The following is a 25,680-nucleotide window of genomic DNA, read 5'->3' as shown; positions in this document are numbered from 1 at the left end:
CACTCCCGGCTCACTCCCGGCTCACTCCCGGCTTACTCCTCGCTCACTCCCGGCTCACTCCCGGCTTACTCCTCGCTCACTCCCGGCTCACTCCCGGCTCACTCCCGGCTTACTCCCGGCTTACTCCTCGCTCACTCCCGGCTCACTCCCGGCTCACTCCCGGCTTACTCCTCGCTCACTCCCGGCTCACGCCCGACTCACTCCCGGCTCACTCCCGGCTCACTCCCGGCTCACTCCCGACTCACTCCTCGCTCACTCCCGGCTCACTCCCGGCTCACTCCCGGCTTACTCCTCGCTCACTCCCGGCTCACTCCCGGCTTACTCCTCGCTCACTCCCGGCTCACTCCCGGCTCACTCCCGGCTTACTCCCGGCTTACTCCTCGCTCACTCCCGGCTTACTCCCGATTCACTCCCGGCTCACTCCTCGCTCACTCACTCGCTCACTCCTGGTTCACCCCTTGCTCACTCCTGGTTCACTCCTCGCTCACTCCTCGCTCACTCCCGACTCACTCCCGGCTTACTCCTCGCTCACTCCCGACTCACTCCCGGCTTACTCCTCGCTCACTCCCGGCTCACTCCCGGCTCACTCCTCGCTCACTCCCGGCTCACTCCCGACTCACTCCCGGCTTACTCCTCGCTCACTCCTGGCTCACTCCCGGCTCACTCCCGGCTTACTTTTCGCTCACTCCCGGCTCACTCCCGGCTCACTCCCGGCTTACTCCCGGCTCACTCCCGGCTTACTCCCGATTCACTCCCGGCTCACTCCTCGCTCACTCACTCGCTCACTCCTGGTTCACCCCTTGCTCACTCCCGACTCACTCCCGGCTCACTCCCGGCTTACTCCCGATTCACTCCCGGCTCACTCCTCGCTTACTCCCGGCTCACTCCCGGCTCACTCCCGGCTCACTCCCGGCTCACTCCCGGCTCACTCCCGGCTCACTCCCGGCTCACTCCTCGCTCACTCCCGGCTCACTCCCGGCTCACTCCCGGCTTACTCCTCGCTCACTCCCGGCTCACTCCCGGCTTACTCCTCGCTCACTCCCGGCTCACTCCCGGCTCACTCCCGGCTTACTCCCGGCTTACTCCTCGCTCACTCCCGGCTCACTCCCGGCTCACTCCCGGCTTACTCCTCGCTCACTCCCGGCTCACTCCCGGCTCACTCCCGGCTTACTCCCGGCTCACTCCCGGCTTACTCCCGATTCACTCCCGGCTCACTCCTCGCTCACTCACTCGCTCACTCCTGGTTCACCCCTTGCTCACTCCTGGTTCACTCCTCGCTCACTCCTCGCTCACTCCCGACTCACTCCCGGCTTACTCCTCGCTCACTCCCGACTCACTCCCGGCTTACTCCTCGCTCACTCCCGGCTCACTCCCGGCTCACTCCTCGCTCACTCCCGGCTCACTCCCGGCTCACTCCCGGCTTACTCCTCGCTCACTCCCGGCTCACTCCCGGCTCACTCCCGGCTTACTCCTCGCTCACTCCCGGCTCACTCCCGGCTCACTCCCGGCTTACTCCCGGCTCACTCCCGGCTTACTCCCGATTCACTCCCGGCTCACTCCTCGCTCACTCACTCGCTCACTCCTGGTTCACCCCTTGCTCACTCCCGACTCACTCCCGGCTCACTCCCGGCTTACTCCCGATTCACTCCCGGCTCACTCCTCGCTTACTCCCGGCTCACTCCCGGCTCACTCCCGGCTCACTCCCGGCTCACTCCCGGCTCACTCCCGGCTCACTCCCGACTCACTCCTCGCTCACTCCCGGCTCACTCCCGGCTCACTCCCGGCTTACTCCTCGCTCACTCCCGGCTCACTCCCGGCTTACTCCTCGCTCACTCCCGGCTCACTCCCGGCTCACTCCCGGCTTACTCCCGGCTTACTCCTCGCTCACTCCCGGCTCACTCCCGGCTCACTCCCGGCTTACTCCTCGTTCACTCCCGGCTCACTCCCGGCTCACTCCCGGCTTACTCCCGGCTCACTTTTCGTTCATTCCTCACTCACTCACTCACTCACTCACTCATTTACTTCTCACTCACTCTTCACTCACTCTTATTCATTCACTCACTCATTCCTTACTCACTCTTCACTCACTTCTCACTCACTCTCACTCACTCTCACTCACTCTCACTCACTCACTCCTCACTTACTTTTATTCAGTCACTCACTCACTTCTCACTCACTCCTCACTCACTCTCATTCACTCTAACTCACTCACTCACTCACTCACTCACTCACTCATTCACTCACTCACGCACGCACCCCATCCAAGTCGCTAACCCATGTGCACACTGCAAACGAAGTAAAGTTCACATGTGTTTGCAGGTTTTTAATACAATGTCTGGTAACGGAATTAACACTTACTCATTTTACAAGCACACCCATAAAAAAAGTAAACAAAGACATTGCTTCGCTGTGGTTACACACACACACACACACACACACACACACACACACACACACACACACATTTAAATTTTTGTCTACAAATTATGGATTTCCTACTTACCGACATTTAAAAAAATTTTTTTTGAGTCGCCAAAAATCCTTGCATGTTTTTTTTCACTAAATGAAATTTCCAAAATTTGAACTAAATTGGAGATTGGTCCGTTTTGGAAGCTAAATTATTTGTACATATTTTTATGTCTGAGTTTGTCAGGTATTAAAAAAATTATGATAAACATTTATAAAAATATTTAAAATAAATGTTTATACCATTATTATCAAAGAATATAAAAAATATTTCAAGGTTATATACCACTAGACACCACAGACGCGTGCTTCGCGCGCGCTACTTAACTTTTTATTTTTTACCTTTTAAAAATAAATTACAACAATAAATGTATAGATAATATTTATACAAATTTGACAGCTGTCAAAATTCAATTGCAATGACAGCTACTCTTGCAACATGAAGTAAGCGCAGCGAGAACCAATTGGCATCGCGGAAAAGCGACAACAATGATCTTCGAGAAATGCGAGCAATCGACTTTACATGCCTTTTTTTAGATAGGAAAAAGATAGAGTTAAGAATTGAAGTAATTAATGCTATAGATAATTTGTTTTTTATTTGCAGGAATTATTCCCATCGTCGAAATATAAATTCAAAAACGAAGAGGACTGCTATCAGCTTGTTATCCTTGGACCTAAAGTCGAAGACACTGGAAAATATACAATCGAAATTGCCGGTGTATCTAGTACAGGTTTCCTCAATGTAGATGGTAGGTAACATATTTGATAAATGTTTTTTTCCTGAGAATCAAACTTTTACATCAAATAAAATTTGTGTATGAAATTTGTGTTATGAAATTTTAGAACCCGATCCAACGTATACTTTCTTGAAGCCGTTGTCAAAGAAAAGCAGCGGTTTTACCAAGCATGAAGCTTACATGGAATGTACAGTCAGCTCTAATATGGCACAAGTTTCTTGGTACAAAGGCAAAACAAAACTCGAGGTAATTCATTAAGCCAAAAATTCGAATAAATATTTAATATTCAGATAGTTCTAGTAATTTGTATAAAAGAAATTCTATTGATGTTTTTTAGGATGGAGAACAATACAGTATTTCTAAAGACATGTCTGGCGTATGTCGACTAGCGATCAGGAGCGCAACTCTCGAAGATAGTGGCGAATACATTTGTAAGATAAATAAACAGACGGACAAGACCGAAACTGTCCTCACTATAGTTGGTAGGTATTATTACAAAAAATTTCAATAATTCAATTATAATTTTTTATACTTGTTTAAAATATCAAATTTTTACAAAATTTAATGATGCTTTTTTTAAGAATATCCTTACAAGTTCGTTAAAGTGCTAAAACACCAGCAACTAATAGAAAAGGAAACTTTGACTTTACTTTGCGAATTGGATGATGCCGCGGGTGAAGTCCAATGGTTTAAAGGTGACCAAGCGATTACGCCTGACAAAAGGTATCTTAAGAAAATTATTTCTTAAACTGACGTTAAATGAATTATTTTTAAAAAATAATTATTAATTAAATTAATTCTTTTCGTAATTGTTTTTAATTAAAAAAATATTTTTTCTAAATAATTTTTGCATTAGGGTGCAAATTAAAGAAGAAGGCAGGAAGAGAAAGCTTATTATTAAAGATTGTAAAGTCACGGACGCCGGGCTTTATTCTTGCGTGAGCAATGCGGACAAGACCGAAGCTGAAATCGTGATAAACTGTAAATACAAGACTTTTTAAATTTATTCTCGATTATTCCTTAGAAAAAAGATTGATTATATATCTTTTTGTAAATTATAGATGCTAATCGTTTTAATAAGAAGCTAAAGGACACGGTCGCTATAGAAAGAGAAAAGTTAGTGCTAGATGTTGAGCTTCAGGATCAAACTGCGCCAGCTGTATTTTACTTCAATGGCGAGAAGATCGAACCCAATGAGAGAGTGGAGGTTAAGAATTTGGGCGGTGGTAAGCATCAGTTAGTCTTCAACAAATTGGAAATGACGGATGATGGCGAAATCATGTGCGAAAGTGGTCAGTTGACGAGCAGCTGTAAGCTTACTGTAAAGAAGGGTGAGAGCAAACCGATTGTTGACTTCCCTGACAAAGTCGAAGGACCCTGCAGCGCACCGTTAGTCTTTGTCGTGCCTTTCAAAGGTAACGCATGATGTGAAAATTTAATAGCTATGGTATGAAAACGTTAGATTGTAAAATGGAAAATTTATATTTGTGACTTCTACAGTTGATGGCACTAAACAGAGTCCAGTGGAAGCGAAGCTGATGAAGGACGGCAAACCGTTACCTCTTAAAGACGTCGAGGTCATCGTTGGCGAGGATAAAGTCACATATAAGATCAAAAAACCCCAACGCGAATCATCTGGTGTCTATCAAATAAAGATCGGTAATACTCAGGGCGAAGAAGTGAAGGATGTCAATATAGTTATGCAAGGTTTGTATCGTTATAAATTTTTCCATATTCAAAATTTCACGTTTTATCTCTTCTTATCTGTATTAAATTATTTTTAGATGTCCCATCTGCGCCGTACGACGTCGAAGTCAACGAAATATTCCAGAATTCCTGTGTCGTGTCCTTTAAGCCGTCGAAGGATGACGGCGGTTCACCCATCACGAAGTACGTCATCGAACGTCTTGATCTCAGCTTAAAGGCTCAATGGGACAGCGTTGGTGAAGTCATGTCGGGAGAAAAATGCGTTTACAAAGTCGAAGATCTAGTTGCGAAGAAGGAATATAAATTCCGCATACGAGCCGTGAATAAACTGGGATCCAGTGAACCGGCCATGTTCGGCAAGCCTGTCTTAGCCAAAGATCCATGGGGTAAATTTTATCAAACTTTAATTAAAATTTATATAAAAAATTAAGATCGAAATATTATATTCTATAATTTAAAATTTACAGAAAATGTTAACAAAATTATTTTAAATATAAAGTTAAGTGTAGCAATTTAATTTTACAACTTGTTACATTGATTTTGCGATTTGTGAATTATGTTAACGAAACCTGAATAAGGAGATAAATAAAGATATTTTTGTGTCTTTCAGACGAACCAGGCAAGCCTACAAATGTTGATGTAACCGATTGGGACAAGGATCACGCTGATTTGACATGGACGAAACCCGAAAACGATGGCGGTGCACCGATCACCGGTTACGTAATCGAGTACAAGGAGAAGTTTGGCAAAGAATGGGTGAAGGGCAAAGAAATCGAAGGCGACGTGACTAAGGCGACAATCGATGGTCTCAAGGAAGGTACCCAGTACGAGTTCAGGATACGAGCGGTGAACAAGGCAGGTCCCGGTGAACCATCTGATGCCACTAAGCCGATTATTGCCAAGTGCCGATTCGTTAAGCCATATATTGTCGGCGATGGACTTACGAATTTGGTCATCAAGAAGGGCCAAGTCATCAAATACGATATCAAATACGCTGGTGAGCCGGAACCGGAGGTACATTGGTACTTAGGTCAAAAGGAGCTTGTCCAGGACGCGGCTGAAAGGCTTACGATCGACAAATATGAGAGAAATACTGTTTTGACGGTTAGAAAGACCACCAGATCTGATTCCGGAAAATATAAATTAGTATTAACGAACGGTTCTGGCACTTGCGAGAGCTTTGCTGATGTCGTTGTTCTTGGTGAGTCCATCGATCACATTTTATTAATATCTCGCAAAACTCTTTCCTATTAAATATTTTTCTTCAAACTATCAAAATAAATTTTTTATGCAATTTACATAAAAATTTAATAAACACTTTGTAAATAAATGTTTAATTTGGAAAATTAAATATTTTAATTAAATATATTAAATTAAAAATTTAAGTTTAATCAATTTTAACTGATTCACGAAAAAATACTTATTTTATTATAATTTGATTTTTTAATTGTAAAGCAATTAAATTATAATTGAAATTGGTATTGTATCCTTTAACTTATTATATCTTTTTACAGACAAGCCATCGATTCCAATAGGACCTCTCAAAGTGGAAGAAGTCCGTGCCGATCACGTTAAAGTCAAATGGGAAACACCGGAAGACAATGGCGGTACTGAAATCACAGGCTATGTGTTGGAAAAAATGGATTTGGACACTGGGCGATGGATTCCAGCTGGAGAAACTAGTCCCAGTGAGAGAGTTTTCACGTTCCCTGGTTTAACACCTAAGAAGAAATATAAATTCCGTGTTAAAGCAGTCAATAAAGAAGGCGAATCAGAACCTTTAGAGGTCGAGGAAGCTATCGTAGCGAAAAATCCTTATGGTACGGATATATCTGACATTTTTAATAATTAATAGTTTTTTGGTAAAAGATAATTAACAAAATTATTTGTAGGAAGAAATACATAAAATGAAATTGGATAACTTTACTAAATATCATTAATTCAATTTGATTAATTTTTATATCAATTTCATATTTGCGACAGATGAGCCTGGTAAGCCCGGTAAACCGCAAATCTTCGACTATGATAACGTCAGTGTGTCTTTGAAATGGGAGAAACCGCAGAACGACGGTGGTAGACCAATTACTCACTATACCGTCGAGATAAAGGACAAATTCACCGCTGATTGGGTCGAGGTAATGAAGACCACTGATGCGACACCCGAGGCTAAAGTTGAAGGTCTCAAGGAAAAGATGGTGTACCAATTTCGCGTTCGTGCTCACAATAAGGCTGGTTCTGGTGAACCCAGCGAACCCACAGATAACCATCTTTGCAAGCACAGAAATCGTAAGTTGAAGTCTTCATGATTCATAAACTATACAATCGTCACATACCATAGTTATTAAAGAATTTTTTTACAGTATTGTTATTTTTACAGCATTGTCACTATGATATCACGAATTGTCAAATATTTACTTATATTAAAAAATTAAAATACGATGCATTTTAAAGTATATTTATATTTTTTAAATAAATTATTGTTAAATTTATAGATAGTAATTTCTCAAAATTGAAAAATTTTTTAGTGAGACCGAGAATCGACCGAACCAATTTCAAATCAGTCATTATCAAAGCTGGTCGTACTCACAAATGGTCTGTAGATGTATCTGGTGAACCTCCACCAGAGACCAAATGGATCTGGAGAGACAATATCCCATTGACTACTACCGAGCGCATCAAAATCGAGAATGTCGAGTATCACACAGACTTTACGATTGTGAATGCGATGCGCAAGGATACCGGAAAATACACGCTGATTGCTGAGAACGCCAACGGCAAAGATGAGGAGACCGTCGAACTTACCGTACTCGGTAAGTTTAATTTTTATATTTTATATTTAATCTTTTTATGTCTTGTATATAAGAATAATAAACTTGCAAATATTTCATTAATTTTTACATCAGTAGCACAAATCAATTTTTAGATAAAAAAGTTTTAAATAGAAAAGAGATCTTTATCATGAGATTTCATTTGCACAAGAAGAATCTTTATTACGAGATTTCTTTTGCACAGGAAAACCGGATGCTCCTAAAGGACCTCTGGAAGTCAGCGATGTTACCAATACCTCGGCCAAGGTGAAATGGGAGAAGCCGGAAGATGACGGTGGTGTGCCGATCAAAGAGTATGAAATCGAGAAAATGGACACAAAGACCGGTAAATGGGTCAGAGTCGGCAAAGTGCCTGGAAATTCGCCAAACACAGAATTTGAAGTCACCGGTTTGAATCCTGGCAGCGAATACAAGTTCCGCGTGACAGCTGTCAACGATGAAGGCGATTCGGAGCCTCTGCAGAGCGAACGCGGTGTTGTTGCCAAGAATCCATATGGTATAATATTTTTTTATTACATATTTTAGAGTAATTTAATATATCTAATATCTATTTATTTTGAAATATATATTGGTAAATTTCTTAATTAATTATATTTTAAATTATTCTTAATTTGAATGAGACAAATAGTTTGTAACTTTTGCACAATTATCTTTTTAAGATTCTAATTAAAAATTTAATTATTAAAATAAAGTATTATATATGTAATATTTTATTTTATATATGTAAATATTAAATGCAATAAACTTGATGAGAAAAATATTATCTTTAATCACAATCAAATCTGTATTTGACCTAAATTTTTAATTTGTAGTAATAAGTTAAAGCATTAAGTATAAAGTATAGATATTATGAATTTAAACGTAAACTGAATAATTTCCTTTTAGACGAGCCCTTGAAGCCTGGAACGCCCGAAATCACCGATTACGATAACGAATCTGTAAGCTTAAAATGGACTCCGCCAGAATTTGACGGAGGAGCACCGATCGAGAAATATATTATCGAGAAAAAAGATCGGTACAAGCCTGATTGGGAAAAGGCTATCGAAGTCCCTGGAAATCAACTTGAAGGCAAAGTACCCGATCTAAAGGAAAGAGGCGAATATCAGTTCCGAGTTATCGCAGTGAACAAAGCTGGTCCTTCACCTCCATCAGATGCGTCAAAGATGCAGATTTGCAAGCATAAAGCCCGTGAGTTTCTGTTAAATATATATATAATTATAATTGATTGTATGTGTTATAAATAATTAATAATAATTAATATTAAGAAATATTATATATATAGAAGAAAATTAAAAAAATTTTTAAACTGGTTTTCATTTCTACAAAAAGAAATAAAAATTATATTTTATTGTATAATTTCATTTGCTACAGTGAAGCCAAGAATCGACAGAACAAATTTGAAACCGATTGTTGTGCGAGCGGGCAAAACCGTCAAATACGACGTGGATGTACGTGGCGAGCCACCGCCAGAAATCAAATGGTATCACTCTGGCAGCGAAGTAAAATCCGGTGAGAACATAGAAATCGTTAACATTGATTATAACACGAAGCTCACCATCACCGACAGCATACGCAAGAACACCGGGGTATGGAAGATCAAGGCTGTCAATCCTCATGGCGAGGATGAGGCGGAAGTCGAAGTGACAATATTATGTAAGTAATAAATATCTAATTTTTTTTTCGAATGTCTAAGTTTTTTTTTAATCGTAGAATTTTAATGATAAAATTAGTTTTTTTTTTATTTTAAATAATTTTTTGGATAATTATTTCTTGTATAGCCGCTCCCGGAAAACCAAAGGGACCGCTTAAAGTGGCAGATGTCACAAAGAATGGTTGCAAGCTTAAATGGGACAAACCGGAAGACGATGGTGGCAAACCGATTACTGGATATCAAGTCGAAAAACTAGATAAATCAACAGGCAGATGGATACCAGTTGGTCGCACGGCAGATACCGAAATGGACATAAAGGGTCTTCAGGAGGGACACGAGTATGAATTTAGAGTAAAGGCTTTGAACGAGGAAGGAGAATCAGAACCGCTCGTCTCAGATGGTTCTACAGTCGCAAAGAATCCTTACGGTAAGTTAAATAATAAGAAAGTTTAATTAATAAAAAAAAGTTTTTTTATAGCTGCCTGATATTTTGTAATATTAATTAATATTTTATATAGCCAGAAATTAAATTAAACTTTTCTTAAACAGATGTCACAAGCAAGCCTGGAACACCGGAACTCGAAGATTGGGACGTCGATCGCGTCGATCTCAAATGGGAACCTCCTAAAGACAACGGTGGTGCACCGATCACTGGTTACATTATTGAGAAGAAGGAAAAACCTTCCTCTCAATGGGAGGAAGCTCTTGTTACTGACTCACCACAACCGAAAGGTCGCGTTACCGGCTTGAAAAAAGGTTCTACTTATCAATTCCGTGTTCGTGCTGTTAATAAGGCTGGACCATCAGAGCCAAGCGACCCGACTAAACCGCACGTTGCAAAAGCAAGATTCCGTGAGTTTCTAAGTTTAATTAATTAATTACGATTAAATATAATTCTTGGTTATTATATGCAAAAGTTTGAAATATTTTATAACTGCAAATAAGATAATATTGTATATTTTTTTACAGTGAAACCACACATCAACCGTGATAAGCTGCAGACCATCAAAGTAAGGGCAGGTCAACTAGTGAAATTGGAAGTCGATGTCGAAGGTGAGCCTCCTCCAACAGTTACATGGAGTTTCGCCGGTGCGCCGCTTCAAACTGGAGCCAATGTAAAAATCGATAACGAAGACTATCTTACTAAGATCCAGTTAACAAATACCACTCGAAAATTAACTGGGAAATATACCATCAAGGCTGTAAACGATTCTGGACAAGATGAAGCCGATGTTGAGATTAATATTCTTGGTAAGTATAAATTTGAATTTATTTGTGTTTGTCTCTTTTTAAACTAAAATGTTTAAATAAATACTTTATGAAATACTTTATTTAATACTGAAATAACATGCAATATAAGCAAATTCTTTTATATACTTTTTAAATAATAAGTTTTGAAATTAAGCGATACAAATTGTATTAAACTAAATTGTTAACTTAGAAGTTAATTTACAGATTATATATTTATATTGTGAAATTTTATAGATAAACCTGGAAAGCCGGAGGGACCACTAGAAGTGAGTGACGTGCACAAAGAGGGCTGCAAATTGAAATGGAGCAAACCAAAGGATGACGGTGGGCTTCCTCTATCGAGTTACATAGTAGAAAAGATGGACGTGACGACAGGTCGTTGGGTACCAGCCGGTATCGTGGATCCTGAGAAAACCGAACATGCGGTTACCGGTTTGGAACCTGGCCATAAGTACGAATTCCGTGTGAAGGCTGTGAACGAAGAAGGAGAATCGGAACCTTTGCAAACCGATGTTGGCATCGTAGCTAAGAATCCATACGGTATAGTATTCTAATTTTAATTACAACGCGTTGTATACATATTTATTTTTACACGTAATTCTATTTTAGATTGTGAGTAATTTTAGATATTCTGTAAGCACACGATAGACATCTTTTTTATTTTCTTAATAAAAAAATTTGTAATTAAAGATGTTATTATCTCTTTATAATTAAATTTATTACAGGTATATGTTATATACATAAATTTAATAATTATGGATAATACGTTAGTCCTTTTTTTCTAGTGTTGTAATGAGATACTTTTTGGAATGTTTTAGATGTTCCAGCGGCACCTGGACTTCCAGAGATTGTCGATTGGTCGGAAAATATGGTGAAGCTCAAATGGGAGCCGCCGATAAGGGATGGCGGTGCACCAATTACTGGATATATTATTGAAATGAAGGATAAGTTTGGCACTAATTTCGTCAAGGCTGCCGAAGTGCAAGGACCTGTATGTACTGGCACAGTTCCACGTTTAGAAGAAGGCAATCAATATCAATTTAGAGTACGCGCTGTCAATAAGGCTGGCCCTGGTGAGCCTAGTGAGGCCACAAATCCACATACCGCTAAAGCTCGTTGGCGTAAGTGTTATTTTTTAATAAATTACAGTCACTTATCGTGAAAGAAAAATGTATCACGTTCTTAAAAAAATTACATTTTACAAATAATACTTTAAAAATATAATAAATTTCTAATTATTAAGACTTATTTAAATTAAATTTTTGTTTCAAAAGCTTGTATTTATTTTGAAAAAAGTAAATTTATTATCGCCTGTTTTTTATTATCGCAGTAAAACCTTTCATTGATCGCACGAATCTGCAACCCATAACTGTAAAAGTCGGCCTTACTGTAACCCTGGACGTTAACATAATTGGCGAACCACCACCAAAAGTTACTTGGACTTTTAAGGATAAGGAACTCGTATCGGACAACACGATACGAATCGACAACATTGATTACAACACAAAGTTCTTTATTCTGAAAACTAAACGCGCACACACTGGTAAATATGTGATTAACGCAAAGAACGAAGTTGGTGAAGATACCGCTGAAGTAGAAATTACTGTTCTTGGCAAACCCAGCAAACCAAAGGTAAGAATCTAATATTACATTCTAGACTCTAGAGCATGTAGTTATAAAAATTATTTTAGTAATATAAAATAATTAATTATAAAAGTATTTTATTTTAACAAAACTTGAATGTATTTAATTACATTTTTATTCAACAAAATGTAAAGATAATATAATTAATAATTATTTTATTATTCTAATTATATTACTGTTGAATTTATGAGTTGTCTAATAAATTTGATGATAGAATTAAATATCTTTTTTGCAATTTAGGGTCCCTTGGAAGTAAGCGATGTTAACAAACATGGTTGCAAACTCAAATGGGACAAACCTGAAGATGACGGTGGTTCACCTGTCGAATACTATGAGATCGAAAAGTTAGATCCTCTTACAGGACAATGGGTACCTTGTGGTCGTAGTACCGAACCTGAAGCAACCATCACCGGTTTGCAAGAGGGCAAGCCATATAAATTCCGCGTGAAAGCCGTCAATAGAGAAGGAGAATCCGATGATCTGGAGGCGGACAAGTCTATTATAGCTAAGAATCCGTTCGGTATGAAGGATCTTTTTGAAATTCAAAGAATTTAAATTTAATACTTGGAACTTAAAATAAATTTAATTTTAAAATAATATATATATATTTATTTATTATATTATTATTATAAAATATTTTTTAAATTTTAGATGAACCGGGCAAGCCTGGTCGACCAGAGCTTAAAAACTGGGACAAGGATTTCGTCGATCTCGAATGGACTCCACCTAAGGACGATGGAGGTGCGCCGATCGAAAAATACATCGTACAAATGCGAGACAAAGAGGGTAGACAGTGGGTGGATGTCGCTAAGGTCCCGGGAGATCGTACCGTGGCTAAAGTAACCGATGGTATTCAGGAAGGTCACGAATATGAGTTCAGGATTGTGGCTGTCAATAAGGCTGGACCTGGCGAACCCAGCGACACCTCAAAAAGCGTCATTGCCAAGCCTCGATTCTGTAAGCGTCTTATAACTTTAGATACATTTATTTTTCGAGTATAATAACTTATAATCTAAGTTAAAAAAATCTTTCTGTTTATTGTTTACAGTGGCGCCGCATATCGATCGCAAGAACCTCCACAAGAAAGTCATGCGAATTGGTCAGATGCTGCGAATCGAGGCTGACATCAAGGGTGAACCGCCACCAACTGTTACGTGGAAGCTCAAAGACAAGGTACTGAAGAGCATGGACCGACTCAAGATTGAGAACGAGGATTATCATACTATGTTCATTATTAACAAACTTCAACGATCGGACGCTGGCACTTACACCGTCATTGCCAAGAATGATAGCGGCACGGATGAAGTCGACGTTGAGCTTCAGGTTCGTGAGTTATCTCAGAAATTTAACTATGTACATTAATTTCTATTTAAAAAAAACGGAATTATTTAAGTATTAGAGTATTAAATACAAATAATAATTTATTAGTTATTGTATTATTATTATTATTATTATTATGTATTATTATTTTAATATTTATCAGGTTTTGAGCAAGCCTGGCAAACCGAAAGGCCCTCTCGAAGTGTCCGACGTGACGGCTGAGGGTTGCAAGCTTAAGTGGGACAAACCTGATGACGATGGTGGCGAACCAGTTGATCATTATGTCATCGAAAGGATGGATGTAGACACAGGACGTTGGGTACCATGCGGAACCAGCAAGACTCCAGAAGCAGATGTATCTGGTCTGAATGAGGGCAAGGATTATCAATTCCGTGTTAAAGCTGTCAACTCCGAAGGCGAATCCGAACCTCTGGAAACGTCCATACCAACGACTGCCAAAAATCCTTATTGTAAATATTGCAATTATTTTCATTATTTCTTGCAAACAAGAATTTCTTTAATTGTATTACAGATATTAAAAAATATACTTATTATATAATTTTAAAACATTAATTAAAAATATATTTTACAGCTTTAATTAATTTGTTGTAGTATCTATAACATACCACATTTTATTAAATATTTATTTTTAATTATAGCTGAACCTGATGCACCTAGCAAACCCGAGTTGAAGGATTGGTCAAAGAATCACGTGGATCTGAAGTGGAAGGCTCCGAAAAAGGATGGTGGTGCTCCCATTGAGAAATATATTATTGAAAAGAAGGACCAATATGGTAAATGGCAAAAGGCTGCGGAAGTTCCAGGTAACAAAACCGAAGCCAAAGTGCCAGATCTTGTGGAGGGTCAGAAATATCAATTCCGTGTTAAGGCCGTGAATAAAGGTGGCCAAAGCAAGCCCAGCGAACCTAGCGACACTCTAACAGCCAAGGATCGCTACGCTGCGCCCAAGATCGATCGCACGAATTTGAAAGATATTACAATCAAGGCAGGTAATGTCATTCGGTTGGATGTCAAAGTCACGGGAGAACCGCCGCCAAGCAAGACCTGGTTTTTAAACAAGGCCAAGCAGGAATCTGACAACGTCCTGACCATTGAAACAGAGGATTACAAAACCAAGTTTGTGATTTCATCGGCGAGTAGAGCTCATTGTGGCACGCTGACTTTGAAGGCCGAGAACAGCTCTGGCAAAGATGAGGCGTCCATCCAGATTTTAGTGCTGGACAAGCCCAGCAAGCCTGAAGGGCCGCTCAAGGTTTCCGATGTGCACAAGGAGGGTTGTACTCTCAAATGGAATCCACCCGCGGATGATGGTGGTGCACCTTTGGATCATTACGTCGTCGAAAAGATGGACACAGAAACTGGCAGATGGATTCCAGTCGCACGCACCAAGGAACCTACAATGGCGGTAGAAAATCTTGTGCCTGGACAGGAATACAAATTCCGAGTCGCAGCTGTAAACGCAGAAGGCGAATCCGAACCATTGGAGACTGAATACGGAATTGTCGCCAAGAATCCATTTGGTAAGATTTCTAATCTATTAAGTCAATTCTTTTTTATTAAACTTTTATATTGCTTTTATTTTTTATATAAAAATCTTGCGACAGAATACCACATGTAAGATTTCGAAGGAATAAGATACAGTTTTATTAGATTTTAATAGTTGATAATTATCATTGCTTTCTTTTTTGTCTGCTTTTTTTTGTTCAAACAAATAACATTAATTTTATTTATGCATTACAGATGAACCTGGTGCACCAGGACGTCCGGAGGCGACCGACTGGGATAAGGATCATGTAGATCTGAGATGGACTCCACCGTTAAAAGACGGCGGATCTCCAATCACTGGATATGTGATCGAGAAGCGGGAAAAAGGCGCGCCGAAATGGATCAAGGCGTGCGAGACTGGACCGGATTGCAAGGGTCGTGTCGATAATCTCGACGAGGGTGTTGAATATGAATTCAGAGTCAAGGCTGTCAATGCCGCTGGTCCCGGTGAACCGTCCGATGCAAGCAAACCGATTACAGCCAAGTGTCGAAGACGTGAGTTTACTGTTTATAATAATATAAAGATATCTTACTTTAATTTTTTGAAAATAATTTTTAGAACGTTTAATAAATATTTTTTATGAAAATCTAAATTAAAAATCTCAAATCAGAATTAACATGTTATTTTTTAATGTAAACATTTTTGTTAAAAGATGAAAATTGTATTTAAAAATTTTAATAGGCATGAAAGCTTTACTAATGGAAATTATTTCTTTTGTTGTTCACAGTCCCGCCGAAGATCGACAGGCGAAATTTGCGCGATATAACCGTGCGCGAGAACGAAGCGTTCCACTTCGACGTCAAGATCATCGGCGAACCACCGCCAGATGTTACATGGGTAATTAACAATAAGAGCATCCAGCAAACCACACATCGCAGAATTCAAAACGTGCCTTACAACAGCAAATTCTTCAACGACAAACCTGAACGCAAGGATAGTGGCACTTACAAGATCACTGCGGTTAATCAGCATGGATCCGACACCGCCGAAGTTGAAGTCACTGTTGTTTGTAAGTAATTTTTATAAATTAATATTTTTTTTCTTTGTCAAATTAAATATTATTTAATTATTTAATATATAAGAAACTACAAAATTGATATGTCGCATATAATTTGATTTTTTGGTCTATGTAATTTAAATTTTGTTTATTTACCAGCCAAACCTGGCAAACCAGAAGGACCATTGGAAGTATCTGACGTGCACAAAGAAGGATGCACGCTTAAATGGAAGAAACCTAAGGACGACGGTGGAGAACCAATCGAAGGCTATCTTGTAGAAAAATTCGATCCGGAGACTGGCGTCTGGCTACCAGTCGGTAAAACTACTGGACCCGAGATGAAGGTTGAAGGGCTTACACCTGGACACGAGTACAAATTTCGAGTCAAGGCTCTCAATAAGGAAGGAGAATCTGAACCGTTGGAAACTTTCAGCTCCATTATAGCAAAAGATCCATTCAGTAAGTAAAATATTCTTTATAATCCAAAAATATACACCACACACACAACATTTATGAATTGTTAATTTAAAATTTAAAAGATAGTACTTTTCTCAATTTTTCTTTTTATTTCTATAAAATAATATTAATTGTCAGTTATATTATATTAATTAATTTTTATAGCTGTACCAACTGCACCTGGAGCACCGGAGCCAGTCGATTGGACAGCTAATCAAGTTGAACTTTCCTGGAAGGAACCTATCAGCGACGGTGGTTCACCTATTACGGGCTATATTATTGAAAAGAAAGACAAATACAGTACCATGTGGGAAAAGGCTTTGGAGACCGAGACACCAACCACCAAAGCTTTGGTACACGGTCTAATAGAAGGCAACGATTATCAGTTCCGTGTGATTGCCATTAATAAGGCTGGCCAATCGGAACCCGGCGAGGCGAGCAAAACGTTTACTGCTAAGCCGCGTTTCTGTAAGTATTCATCATATTTTGATTTTTTTAGTTTAATTCTCTTTTTTTAAAAAAAATTGAGAAAGATTATAGAAATTAAAACACAAAATATATCAAACCATACATATGCATACGTTAGCAATAGTGTTAAATATATATGTGTGTGTGTGACAGTGTTGTCTTTTTTAAATTTTATAATTTACAATTGTACTTTTTAAAATTATAACTTATTATATTAAAGAAAATAAATTTTCTTTTTGCCATAATAATAATTTAGCTTAATTTGATTATAATTTTGTTTTAATAATTTTTATATTATGTAAAAGTTATAATAAATATTTATATCTTAAACTTTAATTACTCAAGCGATTGATTTAAAACAGGATAGTAATTTTTGTATCGTTGCCACAAAACGTACGCACGTTCCAAAAATAATCTCAATGCGTGCTTGTCTAAATCTGATATTGGCATCTAATCATGAAATCATTCGTCGCAGTGGCCCCGAAGATCGACAGGCGCAATTTGAGGGACGTTACTTTGTCCGCTGGTTCAATGCTGAAGTTTGACGCTAACGTGATCGGCGAACCGCCGCCACACATTGAGTGGCGTTACGGCGCGATACCGCTTCATTCTGATCGCAAGGTACAGATCGACAACACCGACTACAATACCAAGTTCAGCATACGTCCAGTGTCACGAGACGACAGTGGCGATTACACTGTCACCGCCAGCAATTCGTCGGGCAAAGACTCGGTGACGGTGCAGGTGACGGTGACAGACAAGCCGACGCCACCCGAAGGACCACTTCAGGTATCAGATGTGCACAAGGAAGGATGCAAGTTGAAATGGAAGAGACCTAAAGACGACGGCGGTACACCCATTGAGTATTACCAAGTAGACAAAATGGACCCGGAAACTGGATGCTGGGTACCTTGCGGACGCTCTACCGAACCGAGTAAGTCGCAAAATTTTAAATTGACTAATAGAATAAAAAGATTAAATAGTGCTGTTTAGTTAAGTTATTTGTATAAATGATAACGTAACAGATCTCTTGAGGCTGTGTTATCAAGGAGTTAGCAAAAGATAATTTAGAAATGATGGATGGTTATTTATATAATTATTAATGCAATTTATTTTCAAAAATAAAAAAGTCAAATAGCGCGTCCGTAATGTTCTAGTTGTATAAAAAAGTATAAACAATTTATTTTTTATTTTTTATTGATAAAATTTTCCAGCTGTATATTTGATACCTTAATACACAATTTGATTTACTTCTTTTATTTAAAATGAATTATTTGTTATAGATATCGAGGTGACAGGTCTAACACCTGGCAAGGAGTATCTTTTCCGGGTAGCCGCGGTCAATGCCGAGGGCGAGTCGAAACCTTTGGAAGCGGAACAAACAATAGTAGCCAAGAATCCATTCGGTATGCCAATTAAACAAAATTAAATTAAAATTATGTAAATTGTTGCAAGTATAACTAATGAAATTTAATTTAATGATCAACGTTTTTGATCTAATAGAATTGAGATTAAATCTATTTTCTATTTGCAGACGAACCAGGCAAACCGGGTGATCTTCGAGCCACTGATTGGGATAAGGACCATGTCGATTTAAAATGGACTCCGCCCGTGAACGATGGAGGTTCACCAATCACTGGTTACGTAATTGAGAAGAAGGATAAATACGGCGAATGGGAAAAAGCACTGGAGGTGCCTGCGGATGAAACATTCGCTACTGTACCAGATCTCATCGAAGGCCAACCGTACGAGTTCCGTGTGCGTGCCGTGAATAAGGCTGGTCCCGGTGAACCGTCGGACGCCACGCCGACCATCATCGCCAAACCGCGCAATCTTGCGCCCAAGATCGATCGCACTAATCTGATCGAGGTGAGGATCAAAGCCGGTCAAAACTTTAACTTTGACTGTAAAGTAACGGGCGAGCCACCACCGACTACCAAATGGATGTTGAACGGCAAGGAGGTTCGACCAAGCGATCGAGTTAAAGTCAAGCATGTAGATTATAACACCAGTCTGAGCGTGCGGATGGCTACGCGTGCGGAATCTGGGAAATATACTGTTATTGCTGAAAATATTAACGGTCGAGATGAGGCATTCGTTAAGGTGACTGTGCTGGACAAGCCGAGCCCACCGCAAGGTCCGCTACGCACGTCCGATGTGCATGCCGAGGGCTGCAAGCTCACGTGGAAGCCTCCTGAAGACGATGGAGGGCAACCGATTGATAAATATGTCGTAGAAAAGATGGACGAGGCCACAGGTCGTTGGGTGCCAGCCGGGGAGACCGATGGACCAGAAACAAATTTGCAGGTGGAGGGCCTGACACCAGGACACAAGTACAAGTTTAGAGTGAGAGCAGTCAACAAGCAGGGCAAATCTGAACCGCTCACCGCTATGCAGAGCATCGAGGCGAAGAATCCCTTCGGTAAGACAACCATTTTTAATGAAGTAATAATTTTACATAGTTAAAAAAAATTTTTTTTAAGCGTCGTGTTCCTAACATAAATGTTATAATTACTTATAATTTATATTGTAAATGTTGGAAAATTTTTAAAAATATTAAATATCATATTGTGTTTCTTATGTCATTTTATATAATTTTTTTTTTATAGACGAACCAGGAAAGCCAGGTACGCCAGAGGTGGTTGATTATGACAAGGACTTTGTCGAACTTCAATGGAGCCGTCCCGAGGAAGACGGTGGATCACCGATCACTGGTTACATCATAGAGAAACGCGACAAGTACAGCCCTACCTGGGAGAAATGTGCGGAAGTCGATGGTGACACAAATCGTGGCAGAGTTAATGACCTGGTTGAGGGAACGCCATATGAATTCCGCGTGAGGGCCGTCAATAAGGCTGGTCCTGGTGAACCATCGGAGGCTTCCAAGTCTCATATAGCACGACCCAAAAACCGTAAGCATTTACGAAAAATTTATCTAATTTTTAAAATACATATTAAACAAATTTTAATTATATTAAGAACTAAACTTTGCAATATTTTTGTAACTTAAATATTTAAGAACTAAATTTAAAAAATGAATAAAATTATTTGTTAAGTCATGCATTAATAATTTAATTAATATTGAATAATTATTTATGTAATACATTTTGTGTTTAGTTCCACCAAAGATCGACAGAAAATACATGTTGGATGTAAAAGTGCGCGCTGGCGGTTTCTTCGACTTCGACGTGCCGGTAACCGGAGAGCCGCCGCCAAGCAAAGAGTGGTCGTTGAAAGATTCCACGGTGATGGCGAGTGATCGTATCAAGATCATCAACGAGGATTACAACACTAAGGTGCGCGTGACGGAGGCGAAGCGTTCCGATTCCGGAGTTTACACGCTCGTGGCTAAGAATGTGAATGGCAAGGACTCTGCCACGTTGACGGTGAACGTGCTGGACGTACCTTCGCCACCGGAAGGTCCGCTGAAGATCGACAATGTTACGAAGAACGGCTGCAGCCTGAAGTGGCGACCGCCCAAGGATGACGGCGGTTCTGAGATTCAATACTACCAGGTCGAAAAAATGGATACGGAGAACATGCGCTGGGTGCCCGTGGCCGAGGCTAACACCACCTCAGCGCAGGTTGGTCATCTAATCGAGGGACACGACTATCAGTTCCGTGTGCGAGCGGTCAACAAGCAGGGCGAGTCCCAGCCGTTGATGGGAATAGATACCATCACTGCCAAGGATCCGTTCGCCAAGCCAGACAAGCCTGGCACGCCGGTCGCTACTGATTGGGACAAAGATCACGTAGATCTGGAATGGACACCGCCTAAGAAAGACGGCGGATCGCCTATAACTGGTTATATAATTGAGAAACGACCTCGTTTTGGACAATGGGAAAAGGCCGCCGAAGTACCTGGAGACAAGACAAGCGCAAGAGTACCTGATCTGACTGAAGGTCAAGAATACGAATTTAGAGTTATTGCCGTCAACAAGGGTGGACCTGGTGAACCGTCTGAGGCATCGGCTCCAATAGTTGCTAAACCTCGCTTTAGTAAGTTTAATATAAATTTTGCTATAAAATTAGCTTTAGATAATTAAATTATTTTATAAAAAGAATGAATTATTTTATAAAAATAATTTATTAAAAATTAATTTTTATAAAGAATTATATAATTGCTTTCTTTTTGATAAACCGTTTTTTTCTGTTTATAATACTACATAATTTCTTCTTGTATTAATTGCAGTTTCTCCTTCGTTTGACACGCACTTGCTGAACGATTTGGTGGTTCGCGCTGGTCAGAAAATTAGCTACACCATTCCTATTGTGGCATCACCTAAACCGAAAGCCACGTGGAGTCGCGATGGTGTTCAGATTGTGGCTGATGCTCGTCACGAGATGTATACCACCAATACTGAAACTTCTTTTGAGATTCCGTTCTCTGTGCGTGGTGATACTGGGCGTTACACTTTGACTTTGGAGAACGAGCACGGTAGCTGCAGGTACTTGATGAAAAGATTAATATTTAATAAAATAATTTAAAAATATTTTTAAATAATCCTTTTGTTAACACAATTTAATTTTGTTAACTTTTATAAGTCGTGTAATTTAATTATATTCTTGATATTCGAACAAACGATGACGTTAAATTTTCAGCGGTAGCGCGAGAGTCACTGTCCTCGATAGACCGGCGCCGCCGGAGAAACCTTTGGATGTCACCAATATCACTAAAGAAGGTTGTCATTTAACCTGGGGTCATCCTCTTGATGATGGCGGCAGCCCCATTCTACACTATGTTATCGAGAAGATGGATATGTCCCGTGGAACTTGGTCCGACGCCGGTATGAGCATGGTGTTGAGCCACGAAGTTAGCCGTCTGATTCATCGTAAAGAATATTTGTTCCGCGTCAAAGCTGTTAACAATATCGGAGAATCCGATCCGCTCGAGACCACAAAGAGCATCATTGCGAAAAATGAGTTTGGTGAGTAACTTAAAAAGAAAAATGTAAATTTAAATAAAATTGTCGTTAAAGATTTTAGAATTTAATTTGTGTATTGTAAAGGTCTAAAAATATATCTGAACACGTAAAAAAGGTAATGAAAGGTATTGTTAATAAATGAGTTTGCGATTATTCAGATGAACCAGACGCGCCTGGCAAGCCACAGATTACTGATTGGGACAAAGATCACGTGGATCTACAATGGCCAGTGCCGAAGAACGACGGCGGATCACCGATCACAGGCTACATCGTTCAGAAAAAGGAGAAGGGCAGCCCTTACTGGGTGAATGCGGTGCACGTGCCGTCTGGACAAAACAGCACCACCGTTCCGGATCTGACGGAAGGTCAGGAATACGAATTCCGTGTGATCGCTGTCAATGCCGCCGGTCAGTCCGAACCGTCGGAACCCAGCGACCTCGTCACTGCCAAACCTCGTTACCGTGAGTTATGAATTTTCTTTGAATTAATTTAAATGGCGATGATTAAATAAAAACTACAGTAAGAGATAATAAATAACTTATTACCATTTTATAACATTTAACTTTATTAGTAATTAATTTTCTTTAATTTCTTTAGTGGCTCCGAAGATCAAGACGCCTTTACAGGACGTTCGTATCAAAGCCGGACTTATCTTTCATGTGGATATTGACTTCATCGGCGAACCGACGCCAGAGGCAACGTGGAGTGTAGGAAGCACCGAGTTGACCTCTAATGACAGAACTACGATTACATCGATCGGCTATCATACAATCGTGCATATTGTTAATGCTAAGAGGTCAGATTCGGGATCGTATCATCTGTTGTTGAAGAATAGCAGCGGTATAGACGAAGGCAGCTTCCAATTAACCGTCTTAGATAAACCTGGACCGCCAGAAGGTCCTTTACAGTACGAGGAAATTACCAGCCAGTCCGTTACGCTTTCGTGGAAGCCACCCAAGGATAATGGAGGCAGCGAACTTACGTAAGTAAATTTTTAACATTTAAAAAACATTATCTTTAAAATAAACTTTGTTTGATATATTTTTGAATTTATAAGATTCTACATAATAGAATCATTATATTAAAAATTATAAGTTTTATTTGTAATTTGTGTCACGTATAATATATAATAAGATATCCTATCCTATCCTATCCTATCTAAAAAAAGGCATGTAAAGTCGATTGCTCGCATTTCTCGAAGTTTATTGTTGTCGCTTTTCCGCGATGCTGATTGGTTCTCTCGCTGCGCATACTTCGTGTTGCAAGAGTAGCTGTCATTGTAATTTTGACAGCTGTCAAATTTGTATAAATATTATTTATACATTTATTGTTGTAATTTATTTTTAAAAAGTCAAAAATAAAGAGTTAAGTAGCGCGCGCGAAGCGAGGAGGGAGCACGGAATGAGCAAGTGAGTGAGCGAGGAGTGAGTGAGAAGTGAATGAGGAGTGAGCGAGGAGGGAGCGAGAAAGGAGCGAGGAGGGAGCGAGGAGGGAGCGAGGAGGGAGCGAGGAGTGAGCGAGGAGTGAGCGAGTGAGTGAGCGAGGAGTGAGCAAGGAGTGAGCGAGTAGATGAGCAAGGAGTGAGCGAGTGACTGAGCGAGGAGGGAGCGAGGAGTGAGCAAGTGAGTGAGCGAGGAGTGAGCGAGGAGTGAGCTAAGAGTGAGCGAAGAGTGAGCGAGGAGTGAGCCGGGAGTGAGCGGGGAGTGAGCGAGGAGTGAGCGAGGAGTGAGCGAGGAGTGAGCGAGGAGTGAGCCGGGAGTGAGCGAGAAGGGAGCGAAGAGGGAGCGAGGAGTGAGCAAGAAGGGGGCGAGGAGGGGGCGAGGAGGGGGCGAGGAGGGAGCGAGGAGGGAGCGAGGAGTGAGCAAGGAGTGAGCGAGTGAGTGAGCAAGGAGTGAGCAAGGAGTGAGCGAGTAGATGAGCCAGGAATGAGCGAGTGACTGAGCGAGGAGGGAGCGAGGAGTGAGCGAGTGAGTGAGCGAGGAGTAAGCGAGGAGTGAGCTAAGAGTGAGCGAGGAGTGAGCGAGGAGTGAGCCGGGAGTGAGCCAGGAGTAAGCCAGGAGTGAGCCGGGAGTAAGCCGGGAGTAAGCCGGGAGTGAGCCGGGAGTGAGCCGGGAGTGAGCCGGGAGTGAGCCGGGAGTGAGCCGGGAGTGAGCCGGGAGTGAGCCAGAAGTGAGTCAAGAGTAAGCCAGGAGTGAGCTAGGAGTGAGCCAGGAGTGAGCCAGGAGTGAGCGAGGAGTGAGCCGGGAGTGAGCGGGGAGTGAGCGAGGAGTGAGCAAGGAGTGAGCGAGGAGTGAGCGAGGAGTGAGCTGGGAGTGAGCGAGGAGGGAGCGAGGAGGGAGCGAGGAGTGAGCAAGAAGGGGCGAGGAGGGGGCGAGGAGGGAGCGAGGAGGAAGCGAGAAGGGAGCGAGGAGTGAGCCAGGAGTGAGCGAGGAGTGAGCCGGGAGTGAGCGGGGAGTGAGCGAGGAGTGAGCAAGAAGGGGCGAGGAGGGGGCGAGGAGGGAGCGAGGAGGGAGCGAGAAGGGAGCGAGGAGTGAGCCAGGAGTAAGCCAGGAGTGAGCCGGGAGTAAGCCGGGAGTAAGCCGGGAGTGAGCCGGGAGTGAGCCGGGAGTGAGCCGGGAGTGAGCCGGGAGTGAGCCGGGAGTGAGCCGGGAGTGAGCCAGAAGTGAGTCAAGAGTAAGCCAGGAGTGAGCTAGGAGTGAGCCAGGAGTGAGCCAGGAGTGAGCGAGGAGTGAGCCGGGAGTGAGCGGGGAGTGAGCGAGGAGTGAGCAAGGAGTGAGCGAGGAGTGAGCGAGGAGTGAGCGAGGAGTGAGCTGGGAGTGAGCGAGGAGGGAGCGAGGAGGGAGCGAGGAGTGAGCAAGAAGGGGCGAGGAGGGGGCGAGGAGGGAGCGAGGAGGGAGCGAGAAGGGAGCGAGGAGGGAGCGAGGAGTGAGCAAGGAGTGAGCGAGTGAGTGAGCGAGGAGTAAGCGAGGAATGAGCTAAGAGTGAGCGAGGAGTGAGCGAGGAGTGAGCCGGGAGTGAGCCAGGAGTAAGCCAGGAGTGAGCCGGGAGTAAGCCGGGAGTAAGCCGGGAGTAAGCCGGGAGTGAGCCGGGAGTGAGCCGGGAGTGAGCCGGGAGTGAGCCAGAAGTGAGTCAGGGGTAAGCCAGGAGTGAGCCAGGAGTGAGCCAGAAGTAAGCCAAAAGTGAGCCAGGAGTGAGCCACGAGTGAGCGAGGAGTGAGCCGGGAGTGAGCGAGGAGTGAGCCGGGAGTGAGCCGGGAGTGAGCCAGGAGTGAACCAGGAGTGAGCGAGTGAGTGAGCGAAGAGTGAGCCGGGAGTGAGCGAGGAGTGAGCCGGGAGTAAGCCGGGAGTGAGCCGGGAGTGAGCGAGGAGTGAGCCGGGAGTGAGCCGGGAGTGAGCGAGGAGTAAGTCGGGAGTGAGCGAGGAGTGAGCCGGGAGTGAGCCGGGAGTGAGCGAGGAGTAAGTCGGGAGTGAGCGAGGAGTGAGCGAGTGAGTGAGCGAGGAGTGAGCGAGGAGTGAGCGAGGAGGGAGCGAGGAGGGAGCGAGGAGGGAGCGAGGAGTAAGCAAGTGAGTGAGCGAGTGAGTGAGCGAGGAGTGAGCGAGGAGTGAGCGATGAGTGAGCGAGGAGGGAACGAGGAGGGAGCGAGGAGTGAGCGAGGAGTAAGCG

At 41.9% G+C, this 25,680-nt stretch overlaps 1 protein-coding gene across 23 annotated transcripts in view; it reads left to right on the top strand.

The window, feature by feature from the left end:
- The window catches only part of LOC105834791 (twitchin), a 95,585-nt gene that overhangs the window by 53,763 nt on the left and 16,142 nt on the right, over positions 1 to 25,680 (top strand). For all 23 annotated transcript variants that reach the window (XM_012677520.3, XM_012677516.3, XM_036290826.1 and 20 more), the window contains 39 exons: positions 3,071 to 3,215; positions 3,310 to 3,449; positions 3,541 to 3,685; positions 3,785 to 3,926; positions 4,060 to 4,184; positions 4,265 to 4,618; positions 4,704 to 4,910; positions 4,988 to 5,296; positions 5,521 to 6,111; positions 6,425 to 6,730; positions 6,894 to 7,196; positions 7,436 to 7,720; positions 7,923 to 8,234; positions 8,624 to 8,926; positions 9,110 to 9,391; positions 9,517 to 9,816; positions 9,939 to 10,241; positions 10,359 to 10,640; positions 10,875 to 11,180; positions 11,459 to 11,761; positions 11,971 to 12,272; positions 12,525 to 12,804; positions 12,936 to 13,241; positions 13,333 to 13,607; positions 13,768 to 14,074; positions 14,264 to 15,145; positions 15,366 to 15,665; positions 15,899 to 16,180; positions 16,328 to 16,627; positions 16,790 to 17,092; positions 17,568 to 18,026; positions 18,376 to 18,498; positions 18,627 to 19,514; positions 19,702 to 20,004; positions 20,210 to 21,091; positions 21,285 to 21,540; positions 21,695 to 22,020; positions 22,176 to 22,478; positions 22,615 to 22,999. In XM_012677520.3, the coding sequence (XP_012532974.1) occupies positions 3,071 to 3,215; positions 3,310 to 3,449; positions 3,541 to 3,685; positions 3,785 to 3,926; positions 4,060 to 4,184; positions 4,265 to 4,618; positions 4,704 to 4,910; positions 4,988 to 5,296; positions 5,521 to 6,111; positions 6,425 to 6,730; positions 6,894 to 7,196; positions 7,436 to 7,720; positions 7,923 to 8,234; positions 8,624 to 8,926; positions 9,110 to 9,391; positions 9,517 to 9,816; positions 9,939 to 10,241; positions 10,359 to 10,640; positions 10,875 to 11,180; positions 11,459 to 11,761; positions 11,971 to 12,272; positions 12,525 to 12,804; positions 12,936 to 13,241; positions 13,333 to 13,607; positions 13,768 to 14,074; positions 14,264 to 15,145; positions 15,366 to 15,665; positions 15,899 to 16,180; positions 16,328 to 16,627; positions 16,790 to 17,092; positions 17,568 to 18,026; positions 18,376 to 18,498; positions 18,627 to 19,514; positions 19,702 to 20,004; positions 20,210 to 21,091; positions 21,285 to 21,540; positions 21,695 to 22,020; positions 22,176 to 22,478; positions 22,615 to 22,999 (12,905 nt within the window). The remainder of the gene's footprint in view (positions 1 to 3,070; positions 3,216 to 3,309; positions 3,450 to 3,540; positions 3,686 to 3,784; positions 3,927 to 4,059; positions 4,185 to 4,264; positions 4,619 to 4,703; positions 4,911 to 4,987; positions 5,297 to 5,520; positions 6,112 to 6,424; positions 6,731 to 6,893; positions 7,197 to 7,435; positions 7,721 to 7,922; positions 8,235 to 8,623; positions 8,927 to 9,109; positions 9,392 to 9,516; positions 9,817 to 9,938; positions 10,242 to 10,358; positions 10,641 to 10,874; positions 11,181 to 11,458; positions 11,762 to 11,970; positions 12,273 to 12,524; positions 12,805 to 12,935; positions 13,242 to 13,332; positions 13,608 to 13,767; positions 14,075 to 14,263; positions 15,146 to 15,365; positions 15,666 to 15,898; positions 16,181 to 16,327; positions 16,628 to 16,789; positions 17,093 to 17,567; positions 18,027 to 18,375; positions 18,499 to 18,626; positions 19,515 to 19,701; positions 20,005 to 20,209; positions 21,092 to 21,284; positions 21,541 to 21,694; positions 22,021 to 22,175; positions 22,479 to 22,614; positions 23,000 to 25,680) is intronic.

The sequence above is a fragment of the Monomorium pharaonis genome, chromosome 8, assembly GCF_013373865.1.
Source record: "Monomorium pharaonis isolate MP-MQ-018 chromosome 8, ASM1337386v2, whole genome shotgun sequence".
In the NCBI taxonomy this organism is placed as follows: Eukaryota; Metazoa; Arthropoda; class Insecta; order Hymenoptera; family Formicidae; genus Monomorium; species Monomorium pharaonis.
This window is presented reverse-complemented; position numbering and strand designations above follow the sequence as displayed.